This window comes from Perca flavescens, chromosome 14 (assembly GCF_004354835.1).
Source record: "Perca flavescens isolate YP-PL-M2 chromosome 14, PFLA_1.0, whole genome shotgun sequence".
NCBI classification, from domain to species: Eukaryota; Metazoa; Chordata; class Actinopteri; order Perciformes; family Percidae; genus Perca; species Perca flavescens.
Window position 1 is genome coordinate 9,249,912 of NC_041344.1, and position 23,111 is coordinate 9,273,022.

Consider the following 23,111-nt stretch of genomic DNA (forward strand, 5'->3'; position numbering starts at 1 on the left):
CTGAGAAACCTGTTTGTAAGAGGAGGTACCAAACTGGTTTAAAACTTTAGCTTTGCAGCACTCATAGTTATGCAGCTACTTAAAGTTAAGTTTCTGTTGAATGTTTGTTACATTTTGCATCGATCTGTCTCAGTGTTTTAAGACCTGAGTATGTATGTGTGAGAAAAGCAAAATGCAAAGAATTAAGGCAGAAATGTACTTTGAGATGAAGTCTAAATTTTTATGTTTGCACGTGAAAAATAGCTAAAAGAAATATGTGTCAAACTGGCTTTAATCACTAATGTGTGTGCACAAGTTGATTGACATTTTCTCACAGTTATGTAAAAGGCAACAACAACAAGAATCTTTTTGGATTTGCGTTACTGGTCTACCTCTAAGTATCATTTTGGGGACAGACTTGTGGGATTTTCAAGAGGATTAGTGCATCTTATTTGGACTGTAAAAACAGTATTTCATTTCAACCCCATGATTTTCAAACTTGGCCATCTTGAGTTGAATGCCTGGCATTTTTTTGTCACGTTTAACGGCAGTTCAATTTGGTTTAGTGTGAGATTAGAAAACTTTTGGGTGCACCAGCAAAACAACACAGAAGTCAGATTGTCAGTAGTAGACGGCAATAGCTGTACTTGACAATTAGCTTTGAGATCTGAGTGTGTGTTACAGTATGAATGTGATGCAGCAAAGTTGCTTTAAAGGTCCCATGGCATGAACATTTCACTTTATGAGGTTTTTTAACATTAATATGCATTCCCCCAGCCTGCCTATGGTCCCCCCAGTGGCTAGAAATGGTGATAGGTGTAAACCGAGCCCTGGCTATCCTGCTCTGCCTTTGAGAAAATGAAAGCTCAGATGGGCCGATCTGGAATCTTCTCCTTATGAGGTCATAAGGAGCAAGGTTACCTCCCCTTTCTCTGCTTTGCCCGCCCAGAGAATTTGGCCAACCCATGAGAGAGAGACATCATGGCTTTCAAACGAGCAAAGTGGCAGTTGGTCAGGTCCTCCACCCAAGGAAAGCTCATTGTGGGACTGGCTCTAGTGGCTGTAATTCTGCACCAACGCTGAATTTGAAGCATCCAAAGAGCACCATGTCATGGGACCTTTAAAAACCTTTCTTGGATTAATGCAGTTACTAACAGAAAATGTGCCTTTGTGATCTACTTTAGGGAAAGAGCGAGCAGAGCGCTGAGATGACCCATAGCACCGTTCCTCCTGCAACTCCCTCCCAACAGCTACAACAACAACAACAACAACAACAACAGCTACAACAACAGCAACAACAACAGCTACAACAACAGCAACAACAACAGCTACAACAACAGCAGCAGCAGCAACAACAGCAGCAACAACAACAACAGCAACAACACCACCACACACAGCTGATGCTGGCTGGCAGTCAGCTAGCAGGGGTGAGACGACAACACACACACACACACACACACACATAAACACACTTTAGACCAGATTTGAATACCCCCTTCTGGGCCAACTTTTTTTTAAAGATTTTTAAAGCAGGAAAGTTCAGTTAATTAATTCTGTGTATCAGTGACGCTTTTCTGGACTTTAAATGAAAAAACTGCTTTGGAAATAAAGCACCTGACTACTGAGCACAGCATATACAGAACTTTAAAATGTAGCGTTTTAATCTACAATCCAGGACCATTTGATCCTTTAAACGTCACTTTTAAACAAAAGTTGACACAAAATGTCCACATCAGTGGTCATTTTTAGTTTGTATCAACAATTTAAAATTGCTCTCAACAAATTGAATAGTTAAATGCTCCATGAATATAAGCCGTTCCAAACATGCTTTCGTGTGAACGTCCCTTCTAGGGGTGGGAATCACCAGAGGTATGACGATATGATGCGATTTTAAACATATTGCAATATTCTGCGATATATTGCAATGTATTACCTTTTTCCAACTTCAAATTTTTCCAAATTTCAAATGATGTCCCCAAAATGAAACTTTGTCAACATCTGTTTTTATCTAAAAAGATACATTTCTGTTTTTTCATCTCACTTCAATTTAATTGCTGCAAAAATGTGATTGTCAAGCAGACAAACTGACCAACACATATATAATAATAGATTGATACTTGCCGTCTGTGTATCGATACAGGATTGCCACGGAAAATGTTGCGATACTATACTATTGATTCCCCCCCCCCTAGTCCCTTCATTTAGTTCTTAATGTTAACTTCAGAGTGCACTAACACAAAGGAAAATATTCGGTGTAAGTACATAAGTGCCTTTAAAGGACAAGAATAAACTTGCACAACAAGTAGAAAAAAACTCTCAGAGAGTACAGTATTACCATTAGAGAGAAATACCTGAGCTGAATGTTCTTTAAGTTAAGTGGATTTTCTTGCTTGTCTTGCTCGGTCATGCTTTTACAGATTCGCCTACACCTTTATTCCTCGAATGCTTCGCTGACACTGCTCTTTGTTCTCTCTCCTGACTTTTTTTTATGTCTCCACTTCATTTTATTCTCCCTTTACGTGATCGTTCTCTCGTCCTTTTCCTACCTTTCATCCCCTTCCTGCATCTTTACCTCATTTGCCATCGCTGTTTTCATTTCTCTCTCTCGCCTCTTTGCCATCGCCCCCATTTTCCCTCCTCCTGCTCTCCCCCCAGCTTGCTGCTCTCCTCCCGGCCCAGCAGCAGCTGCTCCTCCAACAGGCCCAGGCTCAGCTCCTGGCGGCCGCCGTTCAGCAGTCGAACGCCGCCCACGCCGCTCATGCTGCCCACGCCGCCGCGCAGCATCAAGCCAACCAGCAACACCAGCAGCAGCAGCAGAACCAATCACAATCCCATCAGCAACAGCAGCAACATCAAACCAAACAGGAACAAACTGTCCCGCCTCCACCGCAGCTGGCCCTGTCACAACCAATCCAGCTCACAGCCCAGGTATGAACAGACAGTGCTTTAATGAACAGCATGTACCTTTTTACTCAATCACATTGACAAAATACATGCCCAAAATAAGGCCCATAGGCCTGAGAAATCTGACTCCAATTACCTAATTCCCACGCCTTCTTTAATCTGACTTAATGTTTACCAAAACACAAGGATCAATCTGAGACGAAGAGTTCAGTTAAGCAAAGTTTACTGAGTCCAGCATAAGAGGTTACAACACAGCTGTTGGTTCATAGACATAGACTAGGTTTCCCTAGCAATCAGACATCAAGTCAGAGCTGGTCCACCAAGTTGTCCTCCGAATTATGAGCTCTGATCTGTTCTCTCCCTCAAGCTTTTATCTTATCCTCATAGGTGGGGTGTTTTCTTGTTTCTAGACAGAAATTGGTATCTTCACAGACACACATGCCAAGGTCGGGGTCTCGTGTGGTGCAACTTCCTTTTCTGTTCTCGCAACCTTCAAACAATGCACCTCTGTGCCACCTCTATAACCCTAACCCTAAGAGCCTAAACTATTTTTATGACTTAAGCTTAACTTTCTGTGCATCCGAGGTCACATGTAGTACTTTTAACCACTTCCTCAATGACTAACACAGCTCTTTTGCAACGAGCACATACACACATTTTGTTAATAAAATATTTCTACAATTAACAACTCTGTGAGTTGCACTTTTCACACTTTGTTTTTTTTTTTCAAATCTTTGGCTGTCAGTTTGACAGTTTATTTGTGCTGTATATTAAAACATAGCTGTGTCTTTGTTGCAGGACATCCAGCAGCTGTTGCAGCTCCAGCAGCTGGTTTTGATGCCGGGCCATCATCTCCAGTCTCCTGCCCAGTTCCTCCTGTCTCAGCCAGCACAGGCACAGCAGTCGCAGCAGGGTGAAGTCAACTTCTGCTCTCCAGTTCTAATGATTTAAAATAAAATACACACTGGCAACCACAGAGCCATTACTCTGAAGAATTTTCAAACCACCAGAAATTCACTAAATATTTCTAGTTTCAATTTAGAGTAAATCACTCGTTGTTGACGTGTTTGTATTGTTTTGTTCCTTAGCCGATTGCTTTACTGGTTCCTTTTATTATTTATTTAATCATTTGATTGGTTGTTTGGTTTGTTCATTGCTTGCTCTTCCTTTCACAGGTTTGCTCTCGACACCAAATCTGATTCAGCTACCTCAGCAAAGCCCAGGGGGACTACTGACAACCCCACCTCGCCTGGGACTCCAAGCACAGGTAGAAAATCTCTTTGTGTGAGTGTGTGTGAGAGATGGGAGGGAGAGAAAATAAGAGCAAGAGGTACCATGGGAAACTACAGAACATAACTACGTGACAGGTGGGACTAGTTATTTTCATGCAACTTGAATAGATGTTTCATTTCTGCCCCACAGGGTGTCTGTCAGACTGACGTTCACCACTATCAGCCGTCATATGCTGCAAACGTCTTGCAGAATGCAAAACACAATTGAGTGTTCTTTAAGTTGTGCTCTGCTTTAGGAATCCAAAATCACTCTATATATTTACAAAAACAGCGAATATCTGCTGCGACAATCTGTCGAGGTAGCTGCTTTACACAAAACATATTCTATCGCAGGTTCTTTTCATAATAGACGCTGTCTCTGAGTCCAATGATTTTGAATCTTGATGATATATTCACACAGCTCACCTTGCGTCCTAAGCCTTGATCTTCTATAACATAATGCATGAATGCGTCCTCACACATCCGAGGGCCGTTATAGATTTTTCATTAAGCCGTGATGAAGTCGTGTCAAACACAATGGCAGGTGTTCCCTGCTTGTTCATGTATTTTATGCACAGAAACGATGAATGCAAATTAGGCGTGTAGCAGCAGGTATCATGGTGCATGATGTCTGGTCAATTAGTTGGTACTCCCAAAGCCCGCAGGATCAAATTCCTGCTTTAACAAACTGTGTGTGTCATCTTGTTGTGGCAGGCCGAGGTTAAACTCTGTCTCCAAATATTCCATTTATAGTCTTTTTCTCCTGTTTAGAAACATGTTTGTTGTGCATGATTCCTTCCAAATCTGTATAATTTGTCAATGCACCCAGGGTCAAATTATTGTTTATGCATGTTTCTCAGCTGATCACCTCATATGTATATTATTTCAATTCCTGTAAAGTGATAACACATTTGTCATTTTTCAGAGAATACATTTTATTAATGCCTGGACAGCTCTGTATACTTTAGCAGTAATACAAATAATAATAATAATAATAATAACTGCACCTTTTAAAACAAAATTTTACAATTTTTTTTTTTTTTTAAATACTACAGCTGGGCACTACCATCAGTAAAGAAAAACCCATGATATAAAAGAGTGTAAGCTATTAGTATTAACACCTGCAGGGTTAAGGATTATTTTACTTTCTTTGGCTTCACATGCTCAACCTCCACACATAAAATAGTGTGTATTTGAATGAAGCTTCTTATTTACAATTTCTATCTACCTGATATTACAGAGGGAGAAGAGCAGCGACGTTGTGGTCGTTGGAAGCAGCAGCAGCAGTGGCGGCGGCGGCGGCAGTGTTGTGACATCTGTAGGAGCCACCTCAGCGTCCAGCAGCGCCATTGCTTCCTCGCTGACATCCGGCTTGACTCCCGGAGCTCATGGGGGTCACATGGGAGAAGAGCCCAGCGACCTGGAGGAACTGGAGCAGTTTGCCCGTACCTTCAAACAGCGACGCATCAAGCTGGGATTCACCCAGGTAAAAGGCAGATAAGAGGGAGAGTGTGTGTGTGTGTGTGTGTGTGTGTGTGTGTGTGTGTGTGTGTGTGTGTGTGTGTGTGTGTGTGTGTGTGTGTGTGTGTGTCCATTTCTAACACTGTTTATCTGTCTCTGTCAGGGAGATGTCGGCGTTGCTATGGGCAAACTGTATGGCAACGACTTCAGCCAGACCACCATCTCTCGATTTGAAGCCCTCAACCTGAGCTTTAAGAACATGTGCAAGCTGAAACCACTGCTCGAGAAGTGGCTGAGTGATGCAGGTAAACATCCAGAACTTATCAGAGCAGGTGTCCTTAACTTGATTGACCGCGGACACTGGTCTGTCACCAGGAAACATCGAGAAAGCAGAGTTTGTTCCCTGTAGTCAATCATTTTGCACGACTTCAAAGTTTCAGAAATTACCTCTTAAACTTAACTAAGCTCTTAAAGAAATTGCACGGATAGATGGCAGTTATTTTTTAAAATATTGTTAACCGAAGACTCTCATTGTCTCTATTCTTAATTATTTGATAATATGGTATTTTGATATATTTATAATACAGACATTTTTGTAGAATTGAATCTATTCAAATGACACAGAGTACTTCTGAGCAATTCTGTATGTCAGCACCAGTACTATAAGTCTAAAGTTTTAAAAAGGTTTTCACCATATGAGTTAAGTGCAAAAAACTGTGAAAGTTCTTTTACTTCAAACAGACTTGTCTTCACTGCATGCATTTTTCTGTGCTTTCTGTGAATGTCTTCATGTCTCTCTTTAATTCTTTCTCTTTCCTCTCTGTGTCTTTCCCTCCATCAGAAACCATGGCAGTGGACAGCATGCTGCCCAGCCCGTCTTCTCTCTCCTCCCCCATGTTAGGCATCGAGGGTCTATCCGGCCGACGCAGGAAGAAACGCACCAGCATCGAGACCAACGTGCGAGTGGCCTTAGAGCGCAACTTCCACATGGTAGGAGATTGTTTTATTTACCCAGCATATAGAAAACCGTATCTGTCCGTCTGCCCAGGGTTGTCTCGCATTGCCAGACCTTCCTCCGCAGCTCTGCATAGGAGGGTATGGCTAGTCCACATAGCAATCTGGGATGGGAGAAAATCGTGCTCTGGTTTATTGGCATTTCTAGAAACCAATCACCATCGTCTTGGGCGGTACTAAGCGCAGAGCGCAGCCACGCAGCCTCTGCACAATAGCCTTGGGAAGGAACTTGTTTTGGTGGAAAGTGTACTTTCAAACGTTCTTTTAGTCGTGCAACAGAAAACTCAGATTGGACAGATAGTCTAGCTAGCTGTCTGGATTTACCCTGCAGAGATCTGAGGAGCAGTTAACCAGAGTCCTCATAAGTCGACCGGAGTTTAAAATTACAACATAGAGAAAGCAGAAGGGAACGGGACATCCGGGAAAATTTTCGTCAGAACGAGAGCAATCCCGCAAGTGGAACGTCGTGAATATAGATATAGACCATTCTCTTAATACATTCATGAAATAGACTAGCCCAAGGAGATTGACATATCCACAAAATAATATTATAGCATTTAGTGAAATAACATCAAAATGCATTTTGAATTTCTAACTGAGATCTGAAAGGTGTGGTATTTATTGTAGATCTGAGTTATACAGAATGGTGCAGGTAGCGGATTTAAAAATGTCTAAGAGTCTAAGCATTCATTTTTATAGTATTCAGATCTATTACTTAACTAAAATGACCAATAGCACAGTGTAGAAATACTCAAAGTCATGCATATAAACGTTTTAGAGAAAAACATTTGAAAAACAACAAAGCTTTTTATGATTTTTGACATTTTGACACCAGAACATTGTTAAAGACAAATGGTTTAAGGATTGCCATCAAGTTGAGTGCTTTATTGAATTAAACGCATTAAAGGGTTAGGCGAGTATTGTCACTCCTTTTCTTTCCGACAGAAGCCTGCATGGGTTTCAGTATCTACTCATCTGTCCATTTACTCATCAGTCTGATGTTTTCCTCCCCAGAACCAGAAGCCTACCTCGGAGGAGATCTTGCTCATGGCGGAGCAGCTCAACATGGAGAAAGAGGTGATTCGTGTTTGGTTCTGCAACCGCAGGCAGAAAGAGAAACGCATCAACCCCTCCAGCAGCACCACCCCTCCCCTGCCCAGCCAGACCTCGCCTGTTGTGACACACAAAGCCCCCTGCTACAGCCCGCACATGGTACAGTCCACCATACATCCACTGATTCTTACTTTACCACTTTTCTATTTTTTTTTTGGTGTAATTTCAGAAGTTGGCCTGATATTTGTTTCACAGATGGATGGAAGTATTTTCTGATTTCCTCTTTTCCCTCTGTCCCTCTCCAGATATCGAGTCAGGGTCTGTCCCAGGTCACCACCTGCCTCAGCACAACAGGTGAGCTGTAATTACTGTTTGTGCCCGTGTACGTTCTCATCAATGAATTATTAAAGGTTAGAGCCGTGCTTCCCCGTTGTGTTTTTGGAACCCTAAGGTCAGTCACAGGAAGATTAAACTGGTCCTGACGTTATTTGGAAGAAGTTGATATTTCTGTAATGCCGGAGCCTTTTCGCTGGTTTGATGAAACACTGAAGACTTTAGAAAAATGATTTCTGCGAGAGGAAGATTGAAATAGAAAACAATGATGTTTTGTTGACACCAACATGGAAGCACTGGTCCCATCTTGAGTTGTTTACCTCCATGAGTCATGACTTGTCCTTATGATTTATGGACCTTGGCTACAGTGTGAGCTATCCCAGGCTTCACAGATATGACAGATGGCCTGACAGGTAACAAACACAGCTGGAAATTTATTGGCCCATTGAGCCAAGGCTAATACTTTCAAGTCGCAAACTTCTCTCTCCGGTCTGTAGTGAATGAAGTTAAAGAAGATGCTCAAAAGGCTCAGGATCCTGATGAAGAACTGTGTCACCAAAGTGTTTATTCAGTAATAACGCTGTAACTCATCCGCACAGCGACAACAAACCTGCCACATGGCACCAATATCCCTCTTCTTCACTTCCCCTCAGCTGCCAGTTCTTCAGCATCCTGCCCCATGACTCCCGTCAGCTCGGCTGCAGTAGGCTCCACCTCTTCTTCTGTGACCCCGCCCCCTCACAGCACAGCTAGCCCCGCCCCTCCCAGCCTCGGGGCCCACGGCCTCAACAGCGGGTGAGTGTTAATCTAAATAAATAAATAAAAACATGCTGGTTATCTTATATATAGCTTATCTTCAGTCAGTGCCGTTTTCATCCGAGATCAAAAACGATACACTTGGTTTTTATTTTATATTTACATGTGCTCATTTGCTTTGGCCACTAGAGTAACAAGGTGGGGGGCGGGGGGGGGCGGAGTACAGCAGGAACAAATATCAGTCTTTTAAGTCATTAAAACAAAAGCAAACACTCTCCAGTTTCCAGTCTCAAATGTGAGAATCTTCTGCTTTTTATTAAATTTGTATGATTGTAAAATTTATATTTTTGGTACTCAACTGTTGACAGGGGCGAGGCTGGAAGGTGGGCAAGGGGTGGCACCGGCCCCCCTGAAATATGATTGCCCCCCACGCCCCATTATATTGGGCTAGAGTGCTGTCAATCTGACAATTGTGATGTGCATTGGATCAGAGTACTGTCACCTGGCTGCCTGTTCTTCCCAGCCCTTGTCACATGACCAATTCATGTTTCCATGACGACTCTCCAAAATTCTGATACCATGGAACCAGCACTGGAATTGTTTTGGGGGGTTTAAGTGACAGATTGAACCAATAAAAAAAATGTGTATTGTATTCTGATATACAATTTGTTTAAAATGAAAACAAGAACAAAATCTACTGAAAAAATGATGCTACAAGTCATCATTAGTTACAGCCCTAGATGAAAAAGAGAAACATGTTTTCTTTCAATTTAAAAGAGTGATTCTTTGGGGAAGTCATATTTACTCTGCTGTATCCAAGCACAAATATGGCTAAAATACTTTTGTTATTTAATTACATCTATGACTATGACTATTTATATTAGTTTTCTTTACACATTTTGGAGTGCTTGAGTTGTTTTTGAATAAGTAAAACTGTCAACACTCCACCACCTCCACCATGGTATTCAGCAGTTGAAGACATGTCAGATTGCTGCTGCACCATTTTTACTGCAATTATGCCGTTATGTGGACAAGCTAAGCCGTGCAGTTTGGACACAGATAGAAAATGGCAGGTGCTGCACTAAAGATATGCAAGATGCTGCTGGTGCCTCAATTAACACTATCAAACACAAGACTTGAGAGTTTGAAGCGGTCAGGTCACCGATCAGTACGTTGGGTTTACGTCACTTAGCCTGCCGACTGTTTCTCTACATGTGTGAATTTTTCGTTTGTTTGAATTTGCGGTCCATCCACATTTCAGGAACACAATGATGGGCGTAAGCACAGGGATGAACCAGGCCCTCATTGGCAGCAATCCCCTGGCTACCATGCAAGGTGTGTGTGCATGTATGTGTGTGTGTGTTGGTGCATGCAGACTGTCCCCTCCAGCCCAGCGAGTCTTCATGATTTCTAAAGACCACTTCCCATTTCACCCTTCATCCATACTGTCCAAAATGAATTTCCTTGCAGCTTCGGACAACGGTAGCCAACAGCGACAACACTCCTCCCTCTCAGCAAAAACGTTTTGAATCGCTCAGTATGATGAAAGATTCAATTTGATTCTCATACAATAGCCTGCTATTATTACAAAGTGACAAGAGCCCCTTATGGCAAAGCTCAGAAGGCCAAGTCAGCTTACAGGAAAGAGTTCAACAGGCACAATCCCCTCCCTCTTAGTATCGAGGCCTGTTGGCTAAATAACTAGTTTCCACTCAAAAATTCCCCTTTTTCAAAAGAGACACGATCTGCTGCCAAATCAATTAAGCATCCCAAATAAGGTTTCGTTGAGCTCAGCTTTGAATCCTTCATGTGATCCATCTTCCTATAGCGCCGATTCAGACCTTCCCCTTTTTCTCCCGCTCTGTTTGGCGAGATTCAGAGCCGGCCCCCTCCAGGCCATGTGTGGATGAGAAGGATACAGTCTGTTATGGAAACTGCAGCTCTGGCACTGCCGGCTCTGATAGAGTTATAGGCTGAAGGAGAGAAGAAAGAGGAGCCTCGGTGAAAAGAGGGGATTGGAATTAAGCGTTTTGAATCCCTCTGGGGCCCACACGCTATGAATGTTTACACTCATGGTCCTGTAATGGATGAAAGGGTTGACTATTACACTGGAATTCAAAAGTCAGCACGTGTCACTCTCTGTTAGAGAGGAGCTCTGACTGATAGACGGGTTATTCTGCCATGTTTGCTGCAGTAATTCTGCAGAAGAATACAAGATTATTTTTAGTGTTGCGGTCTTATTTCTCATATCAATATCTAAAGTAAATCTCTTTAGGTCACCAATATGTTTTTCTATGACCAGTGTGCCCTCTACTGTTGATTTTATTTCATTTTAGTTGTGTGGCGATGGCGTGGTTTTGTGTGCAGACAGTCAACAGAATGAAACCGAAGTTCATGTTCACACTTTCACAAGCATCAGACTCCATCTTATCAGCATGTGCATGTAGAGATGGCCCGATACCATTTTTTGCTTCCTGATACCGATCCCAATACCTGAACTTGCGTATCGGCCGATACCGAGTACCGATCCGATACCAGTGCGTCATATATTTTATTATGTTTTAACAACTGTATACTACTATCCCTGTATGGATGTGATATTACTTATATCTTTGTTGTCAGTCTCCTTGCAATATAGGGTTATAGTATTCATGACTTCTAATAAGTCAGTACACCCAAATTACAGAAAAACATGTTTTCTTATTTACCTCTAAAGGTATCTATCCATGCAGATAGTTTGGGTTTTATCTGCAGGTTTGGAGATTTCTGTCTCTGAGACCTCCGTGTCAATACAGTGATATTGAATGTATGTACAGTATGTCTGTATGTTTTGTCTGAAGCACTCACACAATTGAAAAATGGCTTTTCCAGATTCAAAAATGCAATACCAGGATTAGTGTCCCTGTTAATACACACAACAAATAGTCAACAAAGGAACTGCTTTGTACCGCCGAAATTATTCTGATTTCTTTCACTCGTCCTCTTCTCAAACCTTCTCTTATCTCTGTTTCTGTTTCCATCTTCCGTCTTCCTGTCCTTCCTCCACCACTGTACTCACTCGTCCCCTCTTCTTCCTCTCTTTCATCCCGACCAGCCCTGGCAGCCAGCAGCGGTCAGCTGCCCATCTCCAGCCTGGAGGGGGGAGCGGCTCACCTGCTTCTGGGTGGACCTGGGGGTCCCGCTGTACCTCCTTCCCTTCGCCCCTCCCTCTTCCTAAACCGCTCCACCCTCCTCCCCATGGTGACGGGCTCCATGGCGACAGCCTCCACGCCTGCCATGGGACTGGTCAGCGGCAGCAGAGGTGGTTCTGGCGGCCCGAGACTCTCCTTTTCCCAGTCTCCGCCCCCTGGTGTCAGCAACCTCATGAGCCCGACTTCGTGCCCTGAGGAGTCCGCATCTCCCTGTTCAAGTCCCGCCTCTTTCTGTTCCTTCAGCGAAGCTTCGCCGCCGCCCCTGGGAGGGGCCATGGCCGAGTGATTCCTGACTGACAGCCAAAGTATCCTATCAGAGGAGGACAAGGAGGAGGAAGAGGAGTTAAAGGAGCTTTAAAAATCTAAATTTACAACCTCGCCTTTCAACCAAAGCCATCTCTCTGTCTGATCCATCTCTGATTTCGTCTCTCTCTTTCTCTGTCTCCCCGCTGAAGTCTTCTGAAGCCAAAAATATACACAGATGGATGACGGGAGGAAGCAAAGAGAGAAAGAGGATGGGGAGGACAGAGAGAACTGCAGAACGGAAGGGGGGACATTTGAAACCAAATAATGATCTACAGCTGTAGAGGTGGCGTGGAGGAGTATTTTTGCTTGGCATCGGGCAAAGAACATCATGCTTTTTATCAGCTGGAAAAGAAATAAACTCGCTGAGGGCAGGGATGAGAAGTGAAACTGTGTGTGAGAAACAGGAGGCAAAAAAAAAAAAAAGACTTGTTTAACAAGCTCGGAAGGTCATGTGGTTGCAACCAAATTTTGAAAAAAAGAAAAGATGCGAGAAGAGAAGAGAAACACACACTTTCAAAGATAAAAACCAAAATCTCCAAATACCAAAAACTGAAAACCAAAAAAGACAACAAAAAACCAACAAACGGAGAGAAAAGCTTTAGTTCAAAAAGACTTTTGCATTCTGATCATTCCAGGATCAGTTCAGTACTTCATTCTACTTCACGCCAAACATTTTCCATTTCACTCAGGATTTCCTTTATTCTCATTTTCAGTTATACAAAACTTTTTTATTTTTTATTCATATCTCTTTATGGTATTTCTTGCCAAATACGTTTGTTAAATGTTAAACAGCTGATCCCACATGCATGATATCTACCTACCTCTCTCTTTACAGCTTTACAGTGATGAACATACCTTACATTAGAACAGACGGTGTTTGTTTTCACCAGCCTGGAGTGGCATACGGGTGGGGTTTACTACTATAATTACTATAGCATCAGGTAAGATGCCAATCCATACATACTGTGCCATAAAAAATAACATTTCTGTGAATGCCTGGGCTTTCTGGTATTCATTAAATCCTAATATGTAGCCAAACTCACACTTCTGGCACGTAAATAGGATCAAACTAACCATATATGTTGGAAAATCTCATTTGATCCAGATAAAAATTAATATATTGGTCATTTTTTTGTTTTTCTAGCTCTTTAAAAGATCCACACTGAGTTTTGGGGATTATTTACATGTAAAAAAAATGTTTTTCATCACCGTTAATTTTAATGTTTGCTTAAACCAAAAGTATACACACTCAACAGTACTTATACTGCCTACAAAAAGGATACCAAAGGCAGATGTAAACATTCTTGGGATCATATTCAGCATAATTTAGCTTCTTTTATTTATTATCACCCCATGCACACCAGTACCATTACCATGTCATCTTCCAGACTGCTCATCTACCACCAGACAGTCACTCTTGGATACCAAAGCATCGCCTCTGGCAGCGTTGTCTCTTGATTCGCCCAGGAGACGAGTGTCCAGACAAAACCTCTGCAGTGTCAAAGGGAAAAAAAAACACACACATACACACCCACTACAAGCATAAGAAAGAGTCCAAACCAAAAAAAAAAAAAAAAAAAAAAGAACAAAAGAAAGAGGTGAAGCACCGGCGTTCCCCTTACTGCCCCCAAACCCCTGCCCTCCATCCCTTCCTCCCATCTGCCCCTCTCCTTTGTCTCCAAAGATCAGATCAAAGGGCCAAAAGAAAAGAGGAAAAGAAGAAGAGGAGAAGCGGTCAGGAGCGGAGGAGCCAAAGGTATGAAAAGCTGCAGGGGGAAAGCAAGAAGAAGAGGAGGAGGAGGAGGAGGAGGAGAAGAAGGAAAAGGAGCAGGAGGAGGTGCGCTCGAAGCGGCGGACCAAAAAACCAAAAAGTAACCCAAAACCAAAAGCTACTACTACTGCTACTAATTATGTATGAGTGACTGAACCGTAACTAAACCAAATACAAACAAAGAGGGGGAGGACGAGGGGAGAAAAGGGGGGAGTAAGGCCCCTGTCTGTCTGTTTGTCTTTCGCTGTGATTGCTGTTCTTGTATCGACAGACAGAAATCGATCCCTCCCTCCCTCTGCCAGCGACCTCGGCTTTGTTCTCACTTTCTTTTTCCTGGATGGATAAAATATGGAATAACCTCAACAAACTGACTTTGAGAATATATATATTTTTGTTTTTGCTTTCCATAGTGTGTCTGTTAATGATGTATGGATTTGTCTCATTGCTTTCTACTTATTATGCGGCGGGAAGGAGGGAGGGAGGGAGGGAGGGAGGGAGGGACGGAGGGGAGGTGGTGGGTTTTGGTGACGTGTTGCCTATTTTCATATCTTCTTGTCTCTTCGGTTGTGCGCTGGGTTTTGAATTTTTCTTTATGGCTCAAAATACCTGTGAAAATGTAGCTTCCCAGATAGTTGATCCAGAATGTTGTGAAAAAGCCAAAACTGAAAACCAAAAGCAAAACTTTTTACACATACAACCATACCAAATAGAACAACCAAACCAATGCACAAGTTGTACGAGTGGCTCCGCTGTGTGTGAATGTGTGTGTGCGTGCGTGTGTGCGTGAGTGGGTGGGAATGTGTGTGTGCTAGTGTGAGCATGTGTCGGTATAAAGATCAATTCTTTTGCATACAAACCAAACTGTAAAACACACACACACGGTTTCTGTCACATGAACATGTTGGACAAAATATAAAGCACTTAATATAGTACTTAATGTTTATTTTAGACATTTAAAGCAAAACTCTGGTCATTTTCAACCTGGACCGGTTTTCAAACAGCTGTCCCATCAAACTTAAAGTCTCTAACTTTCTCTTCTGCTGCTTGGCGTGCAGATCATTTCTAAAACATCTGTCTTGTAAAAATCAGCACAAATTTTTTGTTTTTAGTGTATTTATGATCCGATTACTTTCACTATTTATTTTAGCAGTGGGCTTCTGAGGCTTGACTTTACTGTTACTGTCATTCATATATTTTAACAGATGTTTCTTTACTGAGTGAGAAGTTAATACGTGTGGAAAAAGACCAAGACGTGCTTATTTTTAGCCACTGAGAGCTGAGTTTGAAAGCAGCCAGAGAAGGAAAGTTCAATGACTACGCTAGTGGTTTAAAATTACATGCGTTAATTTTCAAACTGCCAACTATCTTCCAGAGTATGCTATATGTTTTATTATTTTTCAGAATTTACAGGCAGCCACTGGTTTGTATTACATTTCACCATGAATGAAAAAAAAAAAAAGTGATATTATTGTAAAGGGAATGCAGTTGAGAGCAGGGACACATTCACAAGTTACGTAACCTGGAAACCAAACCTAGAAATCTAACTGTTAAAAAGATAAAGAAAAAAAACTAGAAGGGCTCTCAAAGAGTGCAGACCTCCGCCAGGCCGTGCCCTATCTTGCAATGTTAACAAAAGTGAAAAATAATTTGTGTATCCGCCCTGTGATTTGGATCTGTGCCAACATTTTATGAGTTCTTCTTTGGCCCATGCTACACAATTTTACCACATTTCATGAAAGTCATGCCAGTAGTTTTTTCCGGAATCCTGCTGAAAAAGTAAATCTAAAAACAAAACCTTGTAATAAGCAAATTTGGACATTTCTGTATGATGATCTTCAGTCAACTCTAAAATCTGTAATTTCCCCGAATGCCTCACCAACGTGGAGTGATTTTCGTGTCGTACTTCAAATAGCTCTAGAGTGAAGAAGCAGTCTGGGATATTCTGGTAAGAATTGATCTCTGATAAAAGAAATCATGAGGCCCAGGTTAAAAACAGAGTTGAGCTTTAATGTAACACACACAGAAACTGAAGGCAACCAATGATAAAGAAGATATTGGGGGGCGGGCTGACGTTTGAGATGGATTAAAGGCTATAAACATTCACTTTTAGAGGGAATGTATCCATTAGTTATTTAGGTTTTTGTAGGGGGGAAATGATCTATGTTCAACTGCTCTTACTTGTTGCTGATGTATAAAAAGGCTGGGACTACTATCCTTTGATGATGACGACCGAAGACGATGACTTGATTTAAAAACCAAAAGCTTTAAAACTCTTATCTCTCACAGGCTCTTTGTTGGGAAAAAAAAACTATTTGTATTTATTGTACGAGGGAGGTGTGTGCATTTTTTCGGGGATGGCAAAAGTGGTCCATTTGTATTTAATTAACTTCTTTGTCTTTCACCTTTATTTATTGACTCTTTATTTATGTATTTATTGGATTCTATTTATGTCTTTCTGGATCTTTGTAATAGTTTTTCAGGGGTTGTTGTGAGGCTTGTATCTGCAGAGAGGGGTGTTCTTGAGATCAAGACAAGAAGGGAAGATGCCAAACGAATGTTTTAAAGCAAAACCAAACCTAAAGACTGTTGTAACCTGAGACGGAGAGAGAAAGTAGCAGGGAAACTGTGATGGAGGGAAATGCTGTTTTTAAATTAGCTTTGTGGGAAAATTGTGTCTTTACTGTCCCATGTTTCCCATCTTGTGCAGAACCCAGAGCGTGTGTTACTGTTCTTTAACCTTCAGTCGGTGATGTTTACTTCCCGATTACACAGACATTTTATAAAAACTAATTATTTTGGATCGGTTTTCAGTTGCACCAGCTATTCCATAATTCAAACTTAGCCTAATTATAACATAAGTGCTAACAACATTGATGTTTTCACATTACTAAATACATTTTTTGTTAATAAATTAGTTGTCTGCACCACACAAACAAATTCTTATTTAGAGATTAGTTGTTACTAAATATCTACACCCAGTAACTGCCGGGTGTAGTCGTTACATTGCTAACGGAACTAACTGACAAAGCTAACGTTACCTTGCTAATATGTGACCTGTTTAGATTGACAAGTAAAAGAGCTAATATACAAAATGGTCGACAGCTGACCTAATATTTGAATAAAATATTATTAAAAACAATGTTAACTTGAAAGATTTTGAACTCAATTTCACAAAAATAACAATATAACATCTTCTCAATACAAAACACTATGCTAACAATGTCAGACTGAATGGCTAGCTAAATAGCATTGGTTAGATTAGCATAATTGAATATAAATACTACAAACTACTACTTCCTGTACGCAGATATATATATAAAAAAAAGTCATACCTACATTTACAAAGGATTAGCAGTGAAGTTTAATATTTAGATAGAGCCCCTAAAACATTTTGGCGGTTATGTCTCAGCTTACAAGTGATGCTAGCAGTGACTTCCTGATGAGATGGCGCTACACGTTTCCTCTCAAACAAAGTCTTTATTACAAAATTCTTCACTACGAAGACATTTATTTGTTTATGGGTCAACCTGATTTAGTAAAACACTAATCTAAAACTAGCTATTAGCTTCAACAACAAACTAAAGGATATTAAAGATAGCTCGTGCAACCCAGTCCTGCTGCTTCAGGACATTTCACATAGCGAGTCTGGTGTGCTGTCTGTCAATGGAAAGTAAACTAATCTGACTATGAAATATTAACAGCACAGTTTCACACACTCCGAGTGGTTAAACTGGTCAGTGGTTGACACATTTCTTAACTCTTGCCCTATGTTTTGGTTTAAAACCCCGACATTTCTGTGAATTTCCTCCGTTCACGTCTCCTCGTCTGTTCTCTAAAAAGCTTTTCTGATTCCCTCCGTCCCTCCTTCAGGGACGAGGGGCTGTTAACTCATACCTCTGATACTCTGATGAAAAAAACCAAATAGACATTCAAGCTTTAATGACAAAAAAAAACAAAACAAACAAAAAAAAAAGACGTGACTTGTCTGAACTCAGGAGTGAGGGATGTATAACTGGCCCTAGCAAGTTAGTTTAATGAAGGAGAAACAAAGATTTTCAGTTGTTCTTATGGCTTTAACCTACCGAGTACACCACCACGTCCTCTCGCGTTCACTGTTCCCAGTGAATTGCTGAGGATGCGGCTGTGTTGTGTAGAGAAGGAAGGTGTGTGTCTATTCATCACTGCTGTCGGAGGAAAACATTTGAACTCCAGGTTTTGCACTTAAAATACAAATTCATGTTTGTAATGTGTTGCTTGACCCTCGGGCTGTTAAAAAATCCACTGCAGAGTTTAAAAACTGAGTGGATGTCAAAGGAAATTTAAGAAGGGCATTTTTGTTTTGATTTTTAAGACTTGTGTTTTTTTTTCTCTCGTCTCCGACAGCAGTGCAGCTCTGTCTGTATGTGTGCCTGTGTAGTCCGACTCTGCTGTGGTGGACAGAGAATGATACCAAAGTTAAAACTACCGCAGTGAGACGCTACACTACAAACACAACACACACACACTCACAGTCATTCCACGTGTATATAAACATTCAGGATTCTTGTTAGGGACTGTAACTGCTAAAATAAAAGGTATCCAGCGCCTGTCGTTAATATAAAAACACTGTCGAATAATAAGAGCACTTCAGGCCTTGACAGTTTTCTACTGTAGTTCTTCTGTGGCTGTGAATGTTAATTTTACTACTCTGCTCAACTTTCCAAGTCACCGTGATGCATAAAAGACTCTTTTATTTATTTATTTTTTTGGCCTTGAGAACACAAAAGAGAGTGAAAAAAAAGAAAGAAGAGAGAATAACTTCAGTCGATATTGTTTGCCCCATTTTAATGTTTGTTTATCTAGGAGAAATTTAAAAAGAAACCTTTTCCTTTCTATTTTTTCTACAATGCAGCTTAAGTCCAAAGGTTAAGAGGACAGCAAAGATAGATTTTACTGCGAAAGAAAAAAAAAAAACCTCAATAGTGAAAACCAAAGAGCTCCACTGTATCTTCTCACCTTGATTTTCTTTTTTTCTCCGCATTGTACGACTCCCATGTTTTTATGATGGCTGTAAACTCCAAAAGTATTCTTTAGCGTAGTCTAATGATGATGATGATGATGATGATGGTGATGAACATAAAAGATGAAACAAACACTGTAAGCTTTTAGTATCTGTTTTTCGGGTCCTTTTTTTCTGTTTTGAAGTGCTTACAATATGCTGTTCTTTGACCTCGAGGCTCTCTCTGTCTGAGTTGATTCTATAACCTGATTCTGTTGGAAACGTTTGGGTTGGAAACTGTTCTCTACTGTCCCTAACCTCATCGCTATCTGTGTGCCTGTTTTTTTTTATTTGTGGGGGGGGGGGGGTGGGGGGGTGGGCAGGGAAACGGGTACAAAACAAACCTGTAAGTGTTAGGAATAAAGTGCGAATTTAGACCAAAGTCCATCTCCTGTGTCTTTGTTGTTGTTTTTATTTATTTATTGTATGAATGAACAAGAATTTAGTAAGTTTTAAATCAAGTTTTGCAATGTGTAAGTCACTTAATTTGAACTACTTTACATACTGCTGGATAGCAATGGCGGTTCCGAGGGAGGGCCAATGTAATATTAATATATTATATATATATATATAGTAATATTAAGCCTGTTATTTTCCTCTGTAAACTGTAGCGGAGCAAAAGTATGAAGTAGCACACAGTGGAAATACTCAAGTAAAGTACAAGTATACAAGTCAAGTACTGTACGTGTTTGTCCCTCTCCCATCTAACCACTATCTCCACTGTTTCTCACAGTTTTTGGTTTGTCGAGAGTTGCTGACCTAGCAGGAGGATTTTTAGCACCCTTTGCTTTACATTCTTGCAGTTACACACACATGTTCAGGGGTGCCGTCTGGGAGGGAACCCCCTGAATGATTCCGGGGGGCTGCTACCTGCAGGGATTATAGATATCTAATGTGTTGCTGAGCTCACAGGGTCCATAGGTGGCCCTGGCCTGCACACATTCACTACTTATTCCTGCCCAGTAGGGCCACCATCCTCCCCACTGTGTAGTGGTTGTTCAGGGAGAGGAGCTCCAAGTTGTTTTCTTTCCAAAAACTACATCTTCTCAGCCAGTTTCTAAATGCTTTCTTACTCCTCCTCCTCCTACTTGTCTCCTTCGTCTTCTTCCTGCTCTTTTTTTTTTTTTTTTATGATTGGCTAGCAGCTTTGTAATGTCACACACGTGCCAAACCAAAATCCCCACGGCTCCTCTCATCTCCAGTAAATCATACCAGTGCATCCACCTTCACATAGGGAAAGCTGCAGTGCACCAGTTGGTTCTCTCCGATCCCTGTCCAGCAGATGACTGGGCGTGGAGAGTCGAACCTATTGGATCGTGCCACGGTCAGCCATTTGCACCAGTAACCTGAAGAACACGCACTGATTCGCCGTGAGTCCTCAAATCAAAGAGTTAACGCTGTCATTTTGCTTTTTAATATCCCTATCTCGGTTTTTCTCAGAGACATTAAACCTCAGATGTTTATCACTGTATTTAGTTTGTCTTTGTCCCAGTTGTATAAAACATTTTCTCAGCTGTGGTGAAATTAAAAGCAGATATGAGGCTCTGTGTGAAACTGATGATGGATAGTTTTGACATTCAGGCCCCCTCTCCCCCCTCCCCCCCTCATGAACTGATCTCATGAAATAATGATGCCGCTATTGGTCCTGGGTGGTTCAGATGTGGGTGGCCTGTGTGTGTGTGTGTGTGTGTGTGTGTGTGTGTGTGTGTGTGTGTGTGTGTGTGTGTGTGTGTGTGTGTGTGTGTGTGTGTGTGTGTGTGTGTGTGTGTGTGTTTCCAGTCAGTCCCAGTCTCTCTTCTGGGAACTACCATGTTGTAACCCACAGCTCCCTTAGGAGCAACTTCGCCTGCTGCAAGGAAGAAAATAACTCAGTCTGTCTCTGTCTCTAACTCATACTGCGTCCTAACTCCATCTTCACTCTGTTGCTCCGTAACCGTGAATGAACCTCTGTGTTTGCACCTTTACGCACTTTGTGTGCCAGATGTGAATGAGCCAAATGCTTGGGAACCGAACTTGAAATGCCAGGTGTGTAGCAGCCGTGAATAAAATACAGGGGGCATAAGTATACACATTAAATTCCCAGGCAGGCAGATTTTGATTTTTAAAGGCCAGTTATTTCATGGATCCAGGATACTATGATTTTATTTCAGTTAGCCTAATAGCTGGTTTGATTTGCATTGAGAGATGATTTTATGGAAAGTACCCCATACCAATCTCTAGGTATGGTGAAGGGTATGTGATGATGTGGTGCTATTTTAATTCCAAAGGCCAAGGGAACTTTATCAGGATGCATAGTATCCTGGATCTATGAAATAACTGGCCTTTGAAAATAAAAATCTGCCTTCCTCTATGGGAATTTTACATAGGGATGTACTTACTTATGCCCCCTGTATTTTATATATATATATATATATCATTAACAGTGAACACTCAAAGTGAGGAAAAGAAATGATAGAATAAAAAACAAAACACAAAAATTGTACTATATTAAGTTTCTTTCTCAAAATTGGGATTTCCTTAAATTATAAAATGTTTTAAACCACATTGATAAGAGGGGACTTTAACTGTTTATTCAGTATTTACTCTTTCCCTTAAATATCATCACAAGCGTATTTCATTTTTTATAATTTTCATTTTTATTATGTATTTTGAGATTTCATTGTATCTGTTTGACTATTGTGATGTTTTCTTTAAATTACTGTGATTTAATATACATGCACCAGTACGTTAAGTTGCAGTTTATATTAAACACCACTAGGTGGCGCCCGTTCACTATAACAAAGTTCATGGAGACCCGAGAGACTGGTGATCATCCAGAGTGGCAGAAATGAAGTGCTGATCATACGGGCCATCTCCTAAACTCTACTGAGGAAGCACAAAGAGATGCATTTGAGTACAAAGTATGTGCATTATGACAAATTACAGTAAGATGTAAATGAAATTACATGCAAAGCTATCCAAAATGAGACAATGGAAGGTTTTTTTTCATTAGTAGCAGGATTTTATGACAGTGTCAAGACTTAGACAAACCGCATCTTATCATCCTATTGCAGTCAGAAAAAAAATCACTCTCCATCTTCATCTCTAAACTATGATCATAAATCTGTTTTTCCCCAAATCACATTCTTTCTGCCACATTTCTACTAAACTATTCTCCTCTAATAGATTAAAAACGGCCTTTTAGACTTTATTCTAATTTCTTGTCTCAATTATTACACCCAAAGAAATCACAAGAAATCTGCAACTCCAACTCTCGAGCTAGAACTGTTGTAATTTCCAAGTAAATAAATCTTATTGAACTGCCTTACTCATTGTAGGTTTTTGGCTAAGAACATAAGGTAACATCTCATGCTGAAGTGTGTTGCTGTGAAAAGTTTAGTAGATTTTTATATTTCACTATAGCTGAAGGCCTTTAAAACAAATTAAGTCTGAAGAAACGTTAGTCAGATGAAGTTGGCCCATCAGAAAATACACTTACTTACCTCACTTTAATATGATGCCCAAACAAAAGAACTTTTTATGTCCTCATGACTAGAATCCCTATGTCGAAACATTTAATTTCATAGTTTGTTGGTGTTTTTTTCTCTAGCGACCCCTTCTCTCCGCAGTTAAAGAGGCGAGGATTAAGGATGCTGGTGAGGAGATTTGGGATGAGTTATGGGCGAAAGGGTTAGATAAGATAGATCAAAGCATGTTCTATCAATGCCAGACTTCAACTCCTTCAGTTTAAAGTCATCCATCGGCTGCACTTTTCCAAGACTAAACTGAACAGAATCTTTCCTCCCGTCTCTATGTGTGATAAGTGTGAGTCGGCTGCAGACCATAAGTCATCTTTTGTGGTCTTGCCCGAAGATCAAGAGTTTCTGGGAGGACACTTTTCATTTGTACAGCGACATATAGAGCAGACAGCTAATCCCTGACTGTCTCTCTGTGATATTGGGTCGACCCAACTACTCTTTCCTGAGAGAGTGGAAATTAGTTTCCCCTTCTTGCCTGCTTCTTGTCTATACCTTGAAGAAATTCAATATACTCTG

The 23,111-nt window shown here is 41.0% G+C and overlaps 1 protein-coding gene across 1 annotated transcript; it reads left to right on the plus strand.

Moving 5' to 3' along the window:
- Positions 1–1,327: 1,327 nt before the first annotated feature.
- pou2f2a (POU class 2 homeobox 2a) lies at positions 1,328–12,676 on the plus strand. Its single transcript, XM_028597727.1, has 12 exons — positions 1,328–1,406; positions 2,635–2,907; positions 3,682–3,796; positions 4,059–4,150; positions 5,395–5,640; positions 5,779–5,920; positions 6,457–6,605; positions 7,644–7,841; positions 7,988–8,036; positions 8,669–8,810; positions 10,033–10,106; positions 11,866–12,676. The coding sequence occupies exons 1-12, from the start codon at positions 1,380–1,382 to the stop codon at positions 12,246–12,248; spliced, it is 1,890 nt and encodes a 629-aa protein (XP_028453528.1). The 5' UTR covers positions 1,328–1,379; the 3' UTR covers positions 12,249–12,676.
- The last annotated feature ends 10,435 nt before the right edge of the window (positions 12,677–23,111 follow it).